Genomic DNA, 17408 nt, shown 5'->3' with positions numbered 1-17408 from the left:
CCCCATTGACCCCTTCTAGACCTCCTCCGGTATACATGGGCTATAGGAAAATACAGTGCTCGGTAGATATATTGTAACCAGCCCACTGGTTTTCTACTAGACTCTTGGATCCGGCAGTGTTTTTAACTCATTTTTCTGAATGATTGGAGACCACGTGTCTGGGATGTTTTAACATTTCCTTAAGTCTTTCCGAAGGATTAAAATTTTTTAAGCAAAACGGTTTACCAAGGACCTAAAGCAAAGTTGCAAATTATTGAAGCCAATCTTTGGTTCCTTTCTTCTTACTACGTTATACATAATTACTCTGTACTGCAGTACTCCAGAAATTGTCTCAAGCTCTGAAGCTCTCAAGTTTTTCTTTTATCTTCTAATGGAATTCTTACATCCACTATTTTCTCTACTGTCCTTATTAAGAGAGAGGAGATAAAGTAAACAAATTAGGTGTAGTGGTAATAAACCCACAAGGAGTTTATTAGAAATATTTATTACTAAAACAAAGCTAGCCCTGTAAATAACTCATGAGTAGAAACTAGTATTGGAAACTTCTGACCCTTAAAAGTAGTATGCAACTTACCTTACTTTTCTAGCAGTTTTGCAAATGTATGGCATAAAGTTATATGAGAAGAGTTGGTGGAACAAATGCTAAAAACAACCCATAATGACAATGGGAAAATTTGCATTTAATTTAGGTGTTCAAAACTAATACATACTGTATTATCAATAATTAGACAAAAATACTTTTTTATACTAAGCATTTTATTTGTATGCTGCTGCCAGTGTATATAAAATAATCATTCTTGTGAAATAGAAATTTATGAAAATTCAGAGAGGTAGATGTTAAGGACTGACAAAAGCAGAAGTTTGTATAGTATGGCACATGTTATAGGATAAGCTTTTTGTACAGGCTTCAGATTTAGCTCTCTTTGAATATTCTCCGGTTTAAGAAAAGTGGTTTAGAACACCTGAAATGGGAAGAAGGAAAAAAATGAGTTAGGGTAAAGTGTCAAAGAATAATCAATGGATTAACAACAGCACTGCATTTTGTATTATTTTTATAGCATTCATCTGAATGTTAGTTTATAAAGTACTTTCAATTAAACTAAACCTAGTTTTAAAAAAAAAAAGACATCACAGGGTTTCTGAAGAAAAACAGGATAGGAAATGACTGGTGTAAAATGTAACTTTCTCTTAATTTTCAAAAACACTCTGAAGTATACATCATTTACAGTTTATAATCAGGCTTAAAAATTAACTTGCTAAGATCATTGCTAAAATACACTCTATCTTAATTTAAAATGAACAAGTTTTGGGGAGAGCAGTTTGGTAATATCTACTAAGGTAGAAGGTGCAACCACACTTCTCTTTACCCAACTAAACCTATATACAAAGAGAAACATGTACGTGGATATATTTATAGTGATATTTTAAGAGCAACGAACCGGAAAAAGCCTAAACTCAAGAGGACTGCATAAACTAAGGTTCATACACAATGGATACTAGACAGCCAATTAAATGACTAAATAATCTACATGGAGATAAACCAAGAACTATATGTAGTAAAAATAAAAACATGGGCACACCAATTTCAAGATGTTATCTATGTGGAATGGTAGGAAAAATACATTTCTTTTTTTTTAAATAATTCAGGATAGACACAAGTTCATCTTTATACTTGGAAATTTGATATATTCCATGGCGAAAATGTTCAAAAGGCATAAACAATCAATGGTGAAAAAACAAGTGTTTAACTTAACATTTGAATCAGTGCTAATTACAAAAAGAAGATAGTTAGAAAATAGCATAGGCTGGCAAGGGCTCAGATCAAGTTCCAGGTGAAATGATAAATTTTAATAAAAAGACTAATAAAATTTAAATGTCATTCCTTATTGGATAATTTTACTTCTAGAAATGTACCTTAAATAGAGAGGTAAAGTATATATAAGTATATAGATCCCAACATAGTCCCTTCAGTGTAGCTTCAAATTTGGAAACTTCAATATTCAATGAAGTACAATATAATCAAGTTACAGTACAACCATTGAACATCTCATTTACAAATATTTAATAAAATAAAATTTGTATTTTTAAACAAACTACATACCATGATTCTCATTTTATTTTTTGATTGATTTTGGAAAGGAAGAAGGGGGAAGAGAAACATTAATTTGTTGTCCCATTTATTTATGCATTCATTTTTATTCTTGTATATGTCCTGGCTGGGGATTGAACCCACCACCTCTGGTGTATTGGGACAAATAATTTTTTTCTCTTAAAAGGAACTATCTTAACAATGATTATTTCTAGGTATACTGACCATGGTAATTTGTATATTCCTGAGACCAGCTGTTGATAAATTACCTATGCTGTTGTTTTTTTAAATGCTATGAGTATAAAGTTTCAATTGTGAATTCTCTGTACTCATGTCACTCACTGTGGGCCTAAGACCACTGGCAGTAGTACTAGTATAACCCAGAAGCTTGTTAAATAAAAAAATAAAAAAAAAAACAGATTGTAGGACCTCACTCCAGACCCACTAAAATAGAATTTTCATTTTAACCAAGTGATTTATAGGTGTATCAAATTTGACAAGAAATGTTTCCACATCATTTTTCCTAGCCAAAAATGTTTCAAATCATAATACCCACAAGGCTGTTTCATTATACTGCCAGGATTAATAACCATTATCTTTCTTCTGGGTTATTATCCCAGCCATATTTAAACACTTGTCTGTAGACTCCTGTGAAATGTAGGCTAATAACTGCCAGTTAAGAGCCAGCCTTCTTAACAGTACTTTATATCATATGAAAATAAGACATTTTGTAAGTGAATAAAAACAGAAATTTAAAAATTTAAAATTTAAAAATTTAAAATTCCTGCAATAAAAATATGTAATTGCAAAAACTGCCATGAAGAATTAATATTGCCAGAGAAGCAAGGTACTGCTTAATAGGAGCTAGACTGTTGAAAAGACTTACTTCGGTATGGAAAACTATCACTCAAAGGTGCTTTCCCCAAGCTTCCCCCCTTAACACCCCCCCACACCAACCCTGGTGTTTCCAAAAATCTTAACCAATCACTGTATTTACTGGAAACATGTTATACTTATACAGACTTCCTGGATACTCCCAAATCTACAAAGCTTAATTAGGGAGGGCACAACTATGTAACATGGTATTTTGGGAAGCAGCTTCCTGGACTTTGAGGAGTTAGACTGTTTGTAAAGGGCGTGTGCCATACAGAGAGGGGGTGAGGGTGTGTGTGTGTGTGTGTGTGTGTGTGTGTGTGTGTGTGTGTGTGTTTAAGCACTATTAATTTAAGGTTGCTCCTCATGGGTCAATACTAGTGAGTACACACCCTGACTAAAGCACTAGCACCCTTGGGTTACATTTAAAATGTAACCACAGCATATTTTGGTCACATCTCTTTTTGACTAATATGGTTTTGCACACATTGACATTTGGTCTGGAAGGCAGAGATTAAAATTTAGAAGTTAGCTTATTCAATTTTCTCTTGCATTCACGACTCCCAATTCTTTGCTATGTTGCCCTATAACTGAATTCTTTTAGAGTAAAAGCACCAGAATCAATCCAAATCAATTGGTAGTACTTTAAAAGTCATCCCCATAAACATTGTATAAAGTTTAAAAACTAAATATTTGCTACATACACAAAAATTAGGCGAGTGTTTGGGACCTTAGGCCAATGCTATAAAAAGTAACGGCATGTCATTGTGATTTTTCTAATAACTCTCCTATATCCTCTTGTATGGTTATTAAATCATCTATTTAACCCTTTTTATGGTAAAATAGAAACAATTAGTCTTCATGATTACTAAATCAGAAAATTTCACCAGCCCTCACTTTCCTCACAAAAAAAAGACTAGAAACTTGCAATGCCAAACGAAAGTGCATAGAAGCAAACAAAAAGACTTAACTGGTTATTCCAGCTTTGTGCAGTTTTGTTCTAAGGAAACTTACCTTCAAAATTCATTTTACTACAAAAAGGAACAAACTTTCTGGGGTCTGAAGGGATTGGTACTTGAAGATACTCCAGTCAGCAGGGGGTCATGTTGAGCATTCTGCAGACAGAATTGTTTCAAATCTGCAGCTGCCTGGGAAACCTGTAGGTACAAAGTGGGAGGGAATGGGAGGTGATTAAGAATGTTTTCAGAAAAAGTTTTCTCAAATCTTTCAAAATACCTGCAATAAACATTTCTCTTAACTCAAAAGATATATACTAATTGGAGGTTATCAGTCACATACTGAGCTCTTAAAGCAGGGAAGTAAATAAGACTAGTTTGTTTCATTTTGCTTATTAGAAGCATTATCAAATGATTTAGTACAAACAGTACAATTACATTTATCTGTAAAGTATAGCACATCTTGCTAGTTTATTAATAAGCAGGTTACTCAAGTGCAACCTTGAGAAGAAGCAGCATCTTTTTATTAAAAAGCAGTATCCAAAGCAGTACACATGATAAGAGTTTACGCAAAAAGCACTGAAATTCTAGCAAACTATTACTTCACCTTGAAAGCAGTATTACTGGAAAAAGCTAGCACTGTAAATGAACATAAAGCTCTAAATCCAAACCATTGAATTCATTGTTTTGGCATCACTTATCACCAGCTGTTTAATGTTACAAAACTGGACAGTGACAGCTTTCTGCTCAGTGTCAGGTGACTGAAAAGCTGATAGCAAACTTCACTTAATTTTAACAACTTCACTGAGCAGCTTACCTGTAGGAAACTGTCTTTGCCTTAAAAGTCATTTTACTGTTGTTAATCCACACCCAAGGAAAAATAGCCACTGATTTTTAGAGAAAGTGGAAAGGAGGGGGAGAGAGAGATAAATATCTATATGAGAGAGAAACATCAACTGGTTACCTTCCGCATGTGCCCCATCCAGGCCCGGGAACAAGCCTTCAACAGAGGTACATGCCTTGACCATAATCAAACCCAGAACCCTTCAGTCTACAGGCCCCATGCTCTATCCACTGAGCCAAACTGGCTAGGGCCTTAAATGTGATTTAGTAATTTTCATGTATATACAATGCCATCCAAATAGGACTTAAAGAAATTGTATGGCTTTACATTTTACTTTGTTTATAAGATATACCATTTAAACATCTACTATCTGTACATAATTTGGTAAGGTGATGCAGGATACAAAAACAATGAACTGAATGGTTCAGGTGTAGAATATGGATCACTAAAAGATGCCCCAAATGAATAAAATAGCCTAAGTCTTGAACTGAAGTTTAGGAAGATGTGAAAGATAATCATTTATTCTCAGTTTTAACTATCCTCAAGAAGGGTGAGTCCAATAGTCCAAGTCCAGTCCAGCAGGGGTATTTGGCCTTTGAAAAGGAGGTTAGGGACATCACAGATGCTCTCTATACCAAGAAAGCCTGCAGAATATTGCTCTACCTGATAAAAGTACAATAAAAGTACATTAACTTGAAAAAATGATCCATCATCCTGAGCCGAATCTAAACTCCACTCTCAGAATCTATTTGTATGTTTGGCTTATAAAACAGTCTAGGCGCAGTGTTTCCCAAACTTTTGACATATGTGTACGCCTTCTATAATTTTCGTAAGGCTGATTACCCCTCGTACTCATGAGAACGTAGAATTAGGCGCAGCTAAGCACAGTGCAATGCATATCCCCACCAAACTCCTGTGCAACGTGTACCCCCACCAAACTCTTTCCGTACACGTACCACACTTTGGGAAACACTGGCAGGGGTCGGCAACCTTTAAGTCATAAAGAGCCACTTGGACCCGTTTTCGAAGGAAAAAAAAAAACCTTGGAGCTGCAAAACCATTGCGACGTAAGTGATACAGCTCCCCGCCCCGTCCTGCTATCTGCCCTGCTAGGGTCGGACCTGCTGGGGGCCGCAGCAAAGGTTCAAAAGAGCCGCATGCGGCTCTGGAGCCGCAGGTTGCCGACCCCTGGGCCGCTAGGGTATAATGAGTTCCATAGGTTTATTTAGCAACTGTGTAAAATAGTAGTTTTAAAATACCTGGTACCAAGTACTTTGATAAATGACCACTCTGCTCCCTCCAAAAAGGAGGTAGGTATAGAGCTAAAGTGTTATTATTTTTCACAATCTTGTAACTTGACTTCATTCTTATCGACTAGCAACAAAAATACAGTAAAGTATCTGTTAATTTTTTGCCTAAGGTGTAGTAAGCTCCAACTTAACTCCCTTTCACAAACTTCTCAAGCACCAATATGTGCCAAATATACTTCTAGACACTGAGAATACATAAAAGCAACCAGGTCCCTGAGGTTATGGAGCTGACAGTTCAGAGAAAAAGACAGATAAGGTGCTCTAAAGGGAAAAGAAAAAAAAAGAAGGAAAAAAAAAAGAGCGATTTGTTAGATTGTGACATTCAGAAAGGTGTCTCTGAGGAGGTGACATTTAAACAGAATTCAATGCCCAAAAATCCAGCCAAATGATCACCAGTGTGAAACTGATCAGTGAGAATTCCATGGAGTGGGGAAAACAGGCAGAAGTTCTAAAGAACTCACAAGCTGCTAGCCGCTGTGGCACTGTAATAATCACCAACCAGGAGACTGAAATCCCATAATCCTGGCATAATTACTAGTGCCCTCTTTCACTCCCAAAGGCATCTGGGTTGGTAATCAAGTGTATGATCACCCTACATATGGGAGAATTTCTCAAGCATTTGTGACAATTTCTATCAACTGTATTCAAACAAAGGTTTAAACAGTACACTTGTGCTAGCTTGAAAATATCACTGGTAAAAAGAAAGCATCTAGCATAGGCATGGATAAAAAAGATGCACAAAATGAAATCAAACTGACCACATTTTGCATCTAAAGAAAAGCTCATTTAAAGTCTCAAGGTTGGCAGATAATTTAATAAAAGTAAATAAATAAATAAAAATAAATAAATAACCCCCCCCCAAAAAATAAATAAAGTCTCAAGGTTGGAATGCCACCCTCCTTCTGCCTAGCCCTACCATCAGACAGATTGAGAAGTCTAAAACCAAGACACTTGGAGGTGGCTTTAATGATTTGGACCAGAAGCCTCCTAAAGAATTAAGTATAGGACGCAGGCATCATGCTGGGGAGTTATTGAAGCAGCCAAGGTTTTCATAATAAAGCCCTCGGAGTTCTTTAGTCTGAGGACTTCATTTCATTTTCTTTGGAGACTCGGGCTTAAGTACCAGTACTTAACACAACTTTCAATTGGTGTTTTTTTTTCTTTCTCGGGACATTCCAATGTATATAATAAGGGCACACCTGACTGTCCACAAATACCACTGGGTAAGGTTAAGAATCTGGAGATTAGAGAAATGAATTCCAAACAGCAACGGAGTCCACAGCACGTACAGGACAGGGAGGGGAATCCCACACCAAGACTGATGGGAATTCCCCTTCCCTCCTGAGGCGAACACAACTAAGTCAGGTTCCTGACATTTCTACTTAAGGAAATAGGCAGGTGGGAGACCATCCTACTCCACAAAACATCTCTGGGAGAAGCAGAGACTACCCCGATGAATACAGAATCAAATCGTCTTGGAAAATGGATGCTGCTTTAGACAAAGTGAATGATTCCTTATTCTACTCTCGTTTCTTCTTTTAATGACATCTTTCACATGTAAGATGATCTGTACCAGAAAGAAGCCAATCCACTTGGGATTTTATAAATCTGGAGGAACTTGGAACAGCACTTGAATGTCAGGTTGTAACACAGCAACACATACAAAAGCCCCCTCCCTTCCCCCCGCCCGCCCCCCCAGCCCCAAAATAAAACAGCCGAAGACAAGGTCAATGCTAACCAAATGCCAAAATAGGTTAAGACTAGCCCACCCTAATCACTTTCCACAGGCACGCGGACCTGGAGATAGCCCCAAGGTCAGATCGCCGCCAACTGTGCCAAATAGGTATGAAACGCGAGACTGGTTATACAGGGCACCGGTGGTAACCCTAGACCCCGCGGACGATTCAAAAACAAACACATAGTCACCAGAAGGTGGCCAGACGTCCCGATTTTTAACAATGTTGTCCCGCAGCGTTTAAAATAAAAAAATAAAAAAAAAGTCCCGATGTTTGGAAAGATTCAGTTCAAGTTCTGCAAGAATTCGTCCTTAAGTTGGGTGGACGAGAGGAGCTGGAGGTTAAGAATCTTTCTGCTAAAGAGAGTGGGTTTGGAAAGGTCTGACACCACAACAAAAAAAGACACCGGTTCTCAATCAACAATCGGATAAAGCCCCGCGGGGCGCCGAGAGGCCGAGGGGCTGGGAGAGGGCCGGGAAGGGTGCGGGCCGCGCGGAGGAGCAGCCGCGGGCCCGGCCGGCGGAGTCACCGCGCCGGGAGGGGGGGAGGGGGGGAGGGGGAGGGGGGAGGGGAGGGGGAGAGGGGGGGGGAGGGGAGGGGGAAGAGGGGTGGGAGGGAGAGGGGGTAGGAAGAGGGAGGGTCAGAATGCGGAACGCCGCAGCGCAGCCCGGCCGCCGGCCCGCCCGCCTCGGGGAACCTCTGAGGGCGGAAGGGCGCGCTAACCTGACCCCCAACCCCAGCGCCCACTCCCGCCGCCAAGTCTCTAACGCTCGCAGCGCCCGGGTCGCCCACGGCGGCCGGCGCGCGCGCCCTCCACCCGCCCGCCCCGGCCAGCTCGGCGGCGCTCCCACCGCCACGTCCGCCTTCCCCTCCCCCTCGGCCGCCCGCCCCCCCTCACCTTCACGCGGTTGAGCCCGGCCTCCAGCCGGAGCTGCTGAACCACTTTCTTCATCGCGGTGACGCTGGAGGAACCAGACATGGTGCACGCGAGAGCCGGGCAGACGGGGTCGGAAGCGGGTGGCGGGTCGCGGGTCCGCGGGGGCCAGACGGCGGGGCAGCGACGCGAGGGGCGGAGCTCGGAACTTTGTCTCCGAGTTTCCGGTTCTTCACCCAGCGGCTCCGCCCTCGGCGCGCATGCGCGCCTCCTCCGCTGGCAGTTTCGGTGACACGCCCGGTGGGAGGCGAGAGCTGGAAGGCGGAGGCGGAGCGTGAGGGGCGTAGTGCGTGGCGGTGGGCGTGTCATCCGCTAGACGCGAGCGCGGATTGGCTCAGCGTCTCCTCTCGGCTCCCGGGAGGCGGAGTTGGGAGGTAGAAAAGCCGGGGAGACTAGAGAGGCACTCAGAAAGGGACCGCGGAGTGGAAGCTGGACGCTGGAGGGAGTTTGTCGCAGGCCAGGCGGCGGCGTGACCCGGAGGTTCCAGTTTTCCCGACGGAGTTGGCGGCAGAGGTTGAGGGAAGGAGAAGGGAGAGCCCTGCCGAGGTGTGGGAACTAGGAGTACCCGCTTTCTCACTGTCGCCCCCTCCCCACAGGGGCCTCTGAGGGAGCCGAGCGTGTCCTGTGGGCGCCCCGTCCGCAGCCCGCTTCCCGCCGCGAGACCTCCGGGCGAGAGGGCGCGGCGGGCGCGGTAACCGACCGCGGGAGCCGCCGGGCGGCGGGCAGCCGGGGCGCCGGTGCCCTGGAGAAAACGGGATCTTCTCAAGGTTCGGCTTCTGTTGCCTCTTACCTCTTGGTTTTCTGGAAGAGGTTGTGAAAAAGCCAAGGTGCTGGTTGAATATTTACACTTGTCTCCTCTTGTGATCTATTTCATTTTTAAAAATGTAAAGCTTATTTTACTTTAAAAAAAAAAAAACACAGCAAAAAACTATTTTTTGTGTTTCGGGAAAATTTGCTCTTTTTTTTTTTTTTTTTTTTTAAATATTTCAGTAACTTATCGACCTTGATCTTCAAAGTGGTTTTCTATCTACATATACCTATACAGATATATCTATATCCATATGTATGTTCTTGTTGATTTCAAAGAGGAAAGGGGAGAGAGAAACACCAATGATTAGAATCATTGATGGGCTGCCCCCTGCATGCCCCCCACTGGGGATGGAGCCCACCACCAGAGCAGGTGCCCTGGTCCATAATCCAACCATGATTTCCTGATTCATAGGTCAAGGCTCAACCACTGAGCCAGGCAATGTTTCCTATTCTGTTGGAACAGCCCATTAACGAATATACTAACGACTTCAATGAATATTAATAATTTCATTATTAATGTATTTCAAATTTTTTGTATAGTGAAAAATCCCATATATAATATGTTCTATGTCCACGAGTCCTAACTCGTTTACTGAATAATTTAAATAATTTTACAAAAATGTCCAGTGTACTTAAGCATTGTACTTAATTCATACAATGGATGTAATGACTAGGATTATAAACCAGAGTTTGAATTCAGGCCTTATCTATCCTTGGTATCCCTGGGCAAGCCGCTCAAACTTTGCTGAGATTTTGTTTCCTCATTTCAAAATGAAATAATAAACTCCCCAGAGCTGTTTGTGAGAATGAAATGAAATTATACACATTAAGACAATGACAAGTTATCTCAATATCACTTCTCCCTCTTTCCCAGTAGCATTTTAAATTATTTCACTTTTGGTGGCTTGCTGACTGACTTCATTCATACTTGACACATTTGGAAGATTAAAAATATATATCTTTACTCAAAGAATGAAACATGAATGAATGGTTTTATAGATAATACAGAACTAGAAATCTGCTTCTTTGGCTCCCAGTCCATTTAATTATTTTGTGTGAGATTCCACTATATTGGTATATTTAAATATAGCCCATTTCAGGTTTCCAATTTTAGTATTTATTTAGGATTTTCTAAAGTTCACCAAGCATCTCTTTTGAATACTCTAATCAAATCAGACAGGAAATAAAAATCACCAGAGTATCAGAAATTCTTAAGCTTCCCTGAAGATTCCACTAAAAAACTACTAGAACTGATAATTCAGTGAAGTAAATATAAAATATAAAATAAATATCCAGAAATCACTTGCATTTTTATACACCAATAATGAACTATGACAAGGGAAAACTTAAAACAATCCCATTTACAATTCCATTAAAAGAAATACCTAGGAATAAATCTAAGGTTATAAAAAAATCTGTACTCAAAATTATAAAGCACTGAAGAAAAGTTGAAGATACAATTAAGTGGAATCATATTCAATGTTCATGGATAGGAAGATGTCTATACATTTTCCTATCCAAAGCAATATATAGATTCAATGAAATTTCTATCAAGATACCAATGGTGTATTTCACAAAACTAGAATATTCCAAAAATTTATATGGAACTACAAAAGACTGAATAACCATAGCAATCTTGAGAAAGAACAACAAAGTTGGAGGAATCACATTACTTGAAATCAAACTATACTACAAGCATAGTACTGACAGAAAAACACACAAGGATTCCCCCCCCCCCAAAAAAGTGTACACAAACAATAATTATAAAGGCAGTGTTTTTGTTGTTGTTGTTGTTGTTGTTTTAAATATATTGATTTTGTACAGAGAGGAAGGGAGAGAGACAGAGAGTTAGAAACATTGATGAGAGAGTCATCGATCAGCTGCCTCTTGCACACCCCCCACTGGGGATATGCCCACAACCAAGGTACATGCCCTTGACCGGAATCGAACCCGGGACCTTTCGGTCCCCAAGCCGACACTCTATCCATTGAGCCAAACCGGTTTCGGCAAGGCAGTGTTTATTAAAATACATTTCATTTTCAAAATGTAATAGAATCTACAGATAAAGTATGTAGATCAATGAAACAGAATAGAGAGCCTAGAAATAAACACACCTTTATGGTCAATTAATATTTGACAAAGGAGGCAAAAACTTACAATGAGGTAAAGATAATCTATTCAATAAATTGTGTTGGGAAAATCGGACTGATATAAAAAGATGAAACTAAACCACTTTCTTACACCATACACAAAAATAAACTCAAAATGGATTAAAAACTAAAATGTTAAAGTCAAAATAAAAATTCTATAAGAAAACAGGCTGTAAAACAGACATTTTTCATAGCAATATTTTTTCTGATATATATCCTTTAGCAAAGGAAACAAAAAAATAAATGGAACTGCATCAAACTAAAAAGTTTTTGCACAACAAAGGAAACTATCAACAAAACAAAAAGACAACCTATCTAGTGGGAGAACATATTCACCATTGATACATCTGATAAGGAGTTAATATCCAAAATTTATAAAGAACTTCTAAAACTCAACACCAAAAAATCTATCAGTCCAATTAAAAAAATGGGTAAAGGGCCCAATTGGTGTGGCTCAGTGGTTGAATGTCAACCTATGAACCAGGAGGTGATGGTTTGATTCCTGGTCAGGACACATGCCCAGAATGCATGTTTGATCCCCAGTAGGAGGTGTGCAGGAGGTAGCTGATCAATGATTCTCTCTCATTGATATTTCTGGAGGTAGCTAATCAATGATTCTCATTGATTTTTCTGTCTCCCTTCATCTCTGAAATCAATAAAAATATATATATATTTTTAAATGGGCCAAGGACCTGAATAGACATTTCTCGAAAGAGGACATACAGATGGACAATAGACATATGAATAGATGTTCAATGTCATTAATCATCAGAAAAATTAGAATTAAAACTACAATGAGATATCACCTCATACCTATCAGGAAGGCTATCATCAACAAATCATCAAACAAGTGTTTGAGAGGATGTAAAGAAAAGTGAACCATCATGCACTGTTACTGAGAAGGAAGATTGGTGCAGCCCCTGTGGAAAACATAGAGTTACCTCAATAAATTAAAAATAGAACTGCCTTCTGACCCAGTGATTTCACTACTGAGAATAGATATATCTAAAGAAACCTGAAACACTAATTGGAAAGAATATATGCACCTCTATATTCATTGTAGTGTTATTTACAATAACTAAAACTTAGAAGCAGCCCCACTGTCCATCAGTAGATGAGTGGATAAAAGAGCTTTGTATATTTGCACAATGGAATACTACTCGACTGTAACAAAAGAAGTCAATCTTACCATTTGTGACAGAATGGATGGACCCCGAAAGCAATATGCTAAGAGAAATAGACCATTCAGGAAAAGACAAGTAATGTATGATTTCACTTATATGTGGAATCTAATGAACAAACAAAATAGAAACAGACTCATAAAGAACAGACTGACAGCTGTCAGAGGGGAGAGGGGTTGCTGAGATTTAGTATACGAGATAAAGCCAACATTTCATTCCTGGCAGAGTGGTTATAAAGCAAAATTATACAGTAAATGAGAGATTAGAACTCTATAGCCCTAAATACTTGACTATCCAGCTATCAATCTTCTTTTGTTTGAATTGTCATTGTTTTGTTAATTAGCTAATTAATAGGTAAGGAATTTGAAAATACCAAAGATAATGTGGTAGGAGTTAGTAAGTGAGATGTGATTTGGTTAGGATCAACTACGAATTCTAAGCATGAAGACTTAAGTTACTTCAAGCAATGAAGAGATTATTGTAAAAATCAACATAGAGCAGTAGTAAAAATTGATTATAGCCAAACTGGGAATAGATGTAAGGCTAGAGACCTCAACAGGAAAAAATTTGACTCTTCTTTCTAATGCTCAGCTATAAACATGAATTACTTAAGTATCTCATCAGTTACCTTCTCACAGCCAGTTAGTCATTCTGTCTACTCTTTATCTCTTTTCTATCTTTGTTTACAAATAATTGTAGCTTTCTCATAACATGGGCTTACCCCATGGCTATGCTACTACTTCATGACTTCCCCTCCCCTCCCTTCCTTCCTTCCTTCCATTTTTTAAAAAAATATATTCTATTGATTTTTTACAGAGAGGAAGAGAGAGGTATAGAGAGTTAGAAACATCAATGAGAGAGAATCATTGATTAGCTGCCTCTTGCACACCCCTTACTGGAGATGTGCCCTTGACCAGAATCGAACCCGGGACCTTTCAGTTCCCAGGCCGATGCTCTATCCACTGAGCCAAACCGGTTTCGGCCCTTCCTTCCATTTTGATTCAGTGTCTACTAACTACACAGTTTAATCCTGAGTTCTCTCAATTCTAATTCCTAAAGGCTCATCTCATGCCAGGCCATTCTGTTTGTCTATGGCCAGCCAGGATTTGGTCTTAGTATTGATCCAATCAGAAATGGTAAAGACAGTTATAATTCAAAGTATGGCTTCTTTGCTATAGTATAGTGGGGCAGTTTACCTTAGGACAATAGTAAAGCAGGCTTGATTGATCTGTGCTGAGTTTGCTTAATTAAAATTTTCTTTTAAATTAAAATATCAAGTGTTTAATGTATCCACAGGAGTTAAAAATCCTGGCCTCCCAATTTGCATACCAGTTACTGTACTGTAATAATTATAGATTATTATCATTAATTCTTATCTAATAAGGAAGTTACTATAAGATGTATCCGAGTCTTCTCTAAAAATATACTTATACTTTATAGAAAATACTATATGTATTTTATCTTAATTTTTGACCAAGAGAAGATGAATTGTTTAAAATGTGTCCTGGTTACAACTCTATTATAATATACCACGCTACTTAATTGTATAGGATGTATGTTCATTCCATTATAATTATTAGCCCTATTTATTAGTAATATATCTATTTGAATTATTATAATAAGATTGTATACATACCTAAGTTGCCCTTTTTACTCCATTTTAAAAGTCTTTTATATATGTGTCTGTGTTTTTTTTTTTCACTTTTTGAATTAATCAGAGACCAGAAATGAATGGAATATTACCTTAAACAAGTCAAAAATCTGTTACAACATTTATACTACTTGAATGAAGAAAGGTAAAAAAAACCCCACAAAATTCCAACTGATGGTTATTACCCCATTCAGACATTGGTGAATTTGTCCCTCAATCCAAGTCAACCTTCCTCATCAGAGGTAAGAAAATACTTTTATACTAAAATATATGAAAAATTTGCTAATCTTAGAAAACAAAAATTGTTAATGTTTTTTATTGATTTTAGAGAAAGAAGAAGGGAGAGGGGGAGAGAGAGAGAAACATTGATGAGGGAGAGAAACAGATCGGCAGTGCCTTCTGACTACTTGGGATTAAGACAGAAACCTGGATATGTGCCCTAACCCAGAATTATTGAACTAGCAATCTTTTGGTGCATGGGATGACACTCAACCAGTGAACCACACCTGCCAGTGCCTTTGAATAATTTTGATAAAGCAAAAATATGGATTATATAAAGTGTTAGATATTCACTTTGAACACAACTCTATATATTTCATTGTCTGATAATAGTACTTGTGTCTCTAGCTCACTTCCTCTAAGTACCCTGATTGTACTTGGACCTATAGTCACCTGTTTTTGTTTGTTTCTTTGTATTTATTCCTTTCAGTGCTATCCATAGCTGGCTTAAATACTGTAGAGCAGTCTTGATCACTCTCTTGCACGTTTTGACTCCTTGTCCCTCTCTCTTTTCATTATACTCCTTAGCAAAACAAAAATGCTAGTTAATCCAATTCTATACCTATACCTACACCAGAACATGGCTGGAGAAAACTGTATCAGCAAAAGGACTATATCTCACTTTATTTATTTTTTATTTTTATTTTTTTAACTTTAACACTTATTTATGTATTTATTTGTTTGTTTATTTATTTATTTTTAGTGTCCAATCTCTTTTAGTACAGAAAGGGTTCAGTGAAAATGTATACATGTATACTTGAGGTGGCCCAAAGCAGTCAGTCCCTCTATAGGTTCTTTTTTCTTTTTCATCTTAGCCTTTATTTTTTCTATCTTCAAATGATGCCTTTCTATTTATTATTTTTTCTTTTTTTTTCAAGAAAACAATCTTAAATATAATAATGTTACATGCAATAAACACCAATTAAGAAAAATGATCTTACACATATTACATATAATAAACATTAATATTTCAAAAATAAAAAAATAAAAAATTTTAAGTATAATAATATTACCAAAACTATAGTAACATAGTATGATATCACAAAAGTTGTAGGAAATATTAAAAATCTGCAAATAACAGGATTACTTCTAGTATATTTTCCTCCCTCTGGCTCTATTTTTGTTCATCAGTTTCTGTTGTTCATCATATTCCACAAATTAGTGAGATCATATCATATTCACTAACCTGGGACTCTTCAGTACACAGGCCTATGCTTTATCCATTGAGCCAAAATGGCTAGGGCTTCTTCCTGACTTTTAATATGATATATAAGAATTTCAGGGGCCGGCTCTTTGTTCTCTTCTCTATCTGCACTCATTCCTTGGTAATCTATCCAATCTAATAGCTTTAATATCAACTTTATGCTAAGGATTCCCAAATTAAATCCCCATCCCAGTCCTCTTCCCCAAACTCCAGATTCATATTTTCAATGCTTACTTACATCTCCACTTGCATGGCCAGCAGACACCTCACACTTGACACATAGGAGATTGGCCTATGGATCTTTGCCCCTCCTCCAAAACCTCTACTACCCATTCTATTCTCCATATTAGGTGATGGCTAATCCATCCTTTCAGTATCTGAAGCCAAACACCTTGGACTCATATTCAACTTCTTTCTCAAACTTCACTTATAATGGATTGACTTGTAGCTTTCAGTGATAAAAATCTGACCACTTCTTATCTCCTCTACCGCTAACATGTTGAACTGAGCCACCATCATCTCATCCTTGAACTATTCAAATAGCTTCATAGTATTTTCCATTTTCTTGTTCCTGATAGCCTGTTCTGTTATCCCTTTAGTAATTACTAAATACAGCAAAATTTGAAGTAGAGCATTTGGTGTGTCCTGATGTGAAACAATATGAAATACAGGGCACCATTTATAAAATATTCTTCCCCCAGATGATTAATTTATGTCAGTTGAAGGCTATACAGTTAACTGGCTCCAGGAGATAGCAGGACTGGAAAAATAAGTTAAATGACACGTTAAGGCAGTGGTTCTTAACCTTTCTAATACCATGACCCTTTAATTCAGTTCCTCATGTTGTGGTGACTCCCAACCATAAAATTATTTTTGTTGCTAATTCATAACTGTAATTTTGCTATTGTTATAAATCATAATGTAAACATCTGCATTTTCTGATGGTCTTAGGCGACCCTGCTAGAGATTCTCAACCTGTGGGTCGTGACTGCTGCTATAGAGCCTAAGACCATTGGAAAACACAGATATTTACATTACGATTCATTAACAGTAGCAAAATTACAATTATGAAGTAGCCACGAAAATAATTTTATGGTTGGGGGTCACCACAACATGAAGAACTGTATTAAAGGGCCGCGGCATTAGAAAGGTTGAGAACCACTGCCTTAAGGAGTTTATAAAGGAAATTCAGAATACAGAACATTTTGATAGCTGGCCTGGTCTTTTAAAAGAGTCAATGCTATGAAGAGAGAAAAAAGCACTTTGGGAAAAGTCTTTAAATTAAGATTTTTTAAAAGACTTGACAAATTCTGTGTGTTCTCTTTGATTGAATTCTAGATAAAAAAATTTTTTTTGAGGAGTTGGACAGTTGGGATGTTTGAATATGGACT

The 17408-nt window shown here is 38.2% G+C and overlaps 3 protein-coding genes across 8 annotated transcripts in view; 2 read left to right on the top strand and 1 right to left on the bottom strand.

Annotated features, from left to right (window-relative positions):
• DNASE2B (deoxyribonuclease 2 beta) overlaps positions 1–17408 on the top strand; it is a 684289-nt gene that overhangs the window by 72400 nt on the left and 594481 nt on the right. The gene's annotated exons all lie outside the window — the stretch shown is intronic.
• GNG5 (G protein subunit gamma 5) lies at positions 660–8964 on the bottom strand. Its single transcript, XM_084874447.1, has 3 exons — positions 8707–8964; positions 3977–4119; positions 660–962 (listed from the first exon to the last, which is right to left on the bottom strand). Exons 1-2 carry the CDS (start codon positions 8785–8787, stop codon positions 3994–3996), a joined length of 207 nt encoding a protein of 68 aa, XP_084730573.1. The 5' UTR covers positions 8788–8964; the 3' UTR covers positions 660–962; positions 3977–3993.
• Positions 9064–17408, top strand: part of SPATA1 (spermatogenesis associated 1) — a 38516-nt gene continuing 30171 nt past the window's right edge. For 3 of the 4 annotated variants that reach the window (XR_014794176.1, XR_014794177.1, XR_014794178.1), the window contains exons 1-2: positions 9064–9509; positions 14602–14776. Coding sequence is in view for 1 of the 4 variants with exons in the window: in XM_084874450.1 (XP_084730576.1) it covers positions 14670–14679 (10 nt within the window). In the remaining 3 variants the exon portion in view is untranslated. The remainder of the gene's footprint in view (positions 9510–14601; positions 14777–17408) is intronic. The other variant, XM_084874450.1, reaches the window with a different exon arrangement.

The sequence above is a fragment of the Pipistrellus hanaki genome (genome assembly GCF_964339955.1).
Source record: "Pipistrellus hanaki genome assembly, chromosome: 2".
NCBI classification, from domain to species: domain Eukaryota; kingdom Metazoa; phylum Chordata; class Mammalia; order Chiroptera; family Vespertilionidae; genus Pipistrellus; species Pipistrellus hanaki.
The sequence above is the reverse complement of the archived record's forward strand: the minus strand, read 5'-3'. Positions and strand labels throughout refer to the sequence as shown.

Coding starts and splice junctions, on each gene's coding strand:
- GNG5 (XM_084874447.1), bottom strand. CDS start 8,787: ATGTCTGGTTCCTCCAGCGTCACCGCGATGAAGAAAGTGGTTCAGCAG. Junction 4,120..8,706: donor CCGGGCTCAACCGCGTGAAG/GTGAGGGGGGGC, acceptor TTGTACCTACAG/GTTTCCCAGGCAGCTGCAGA.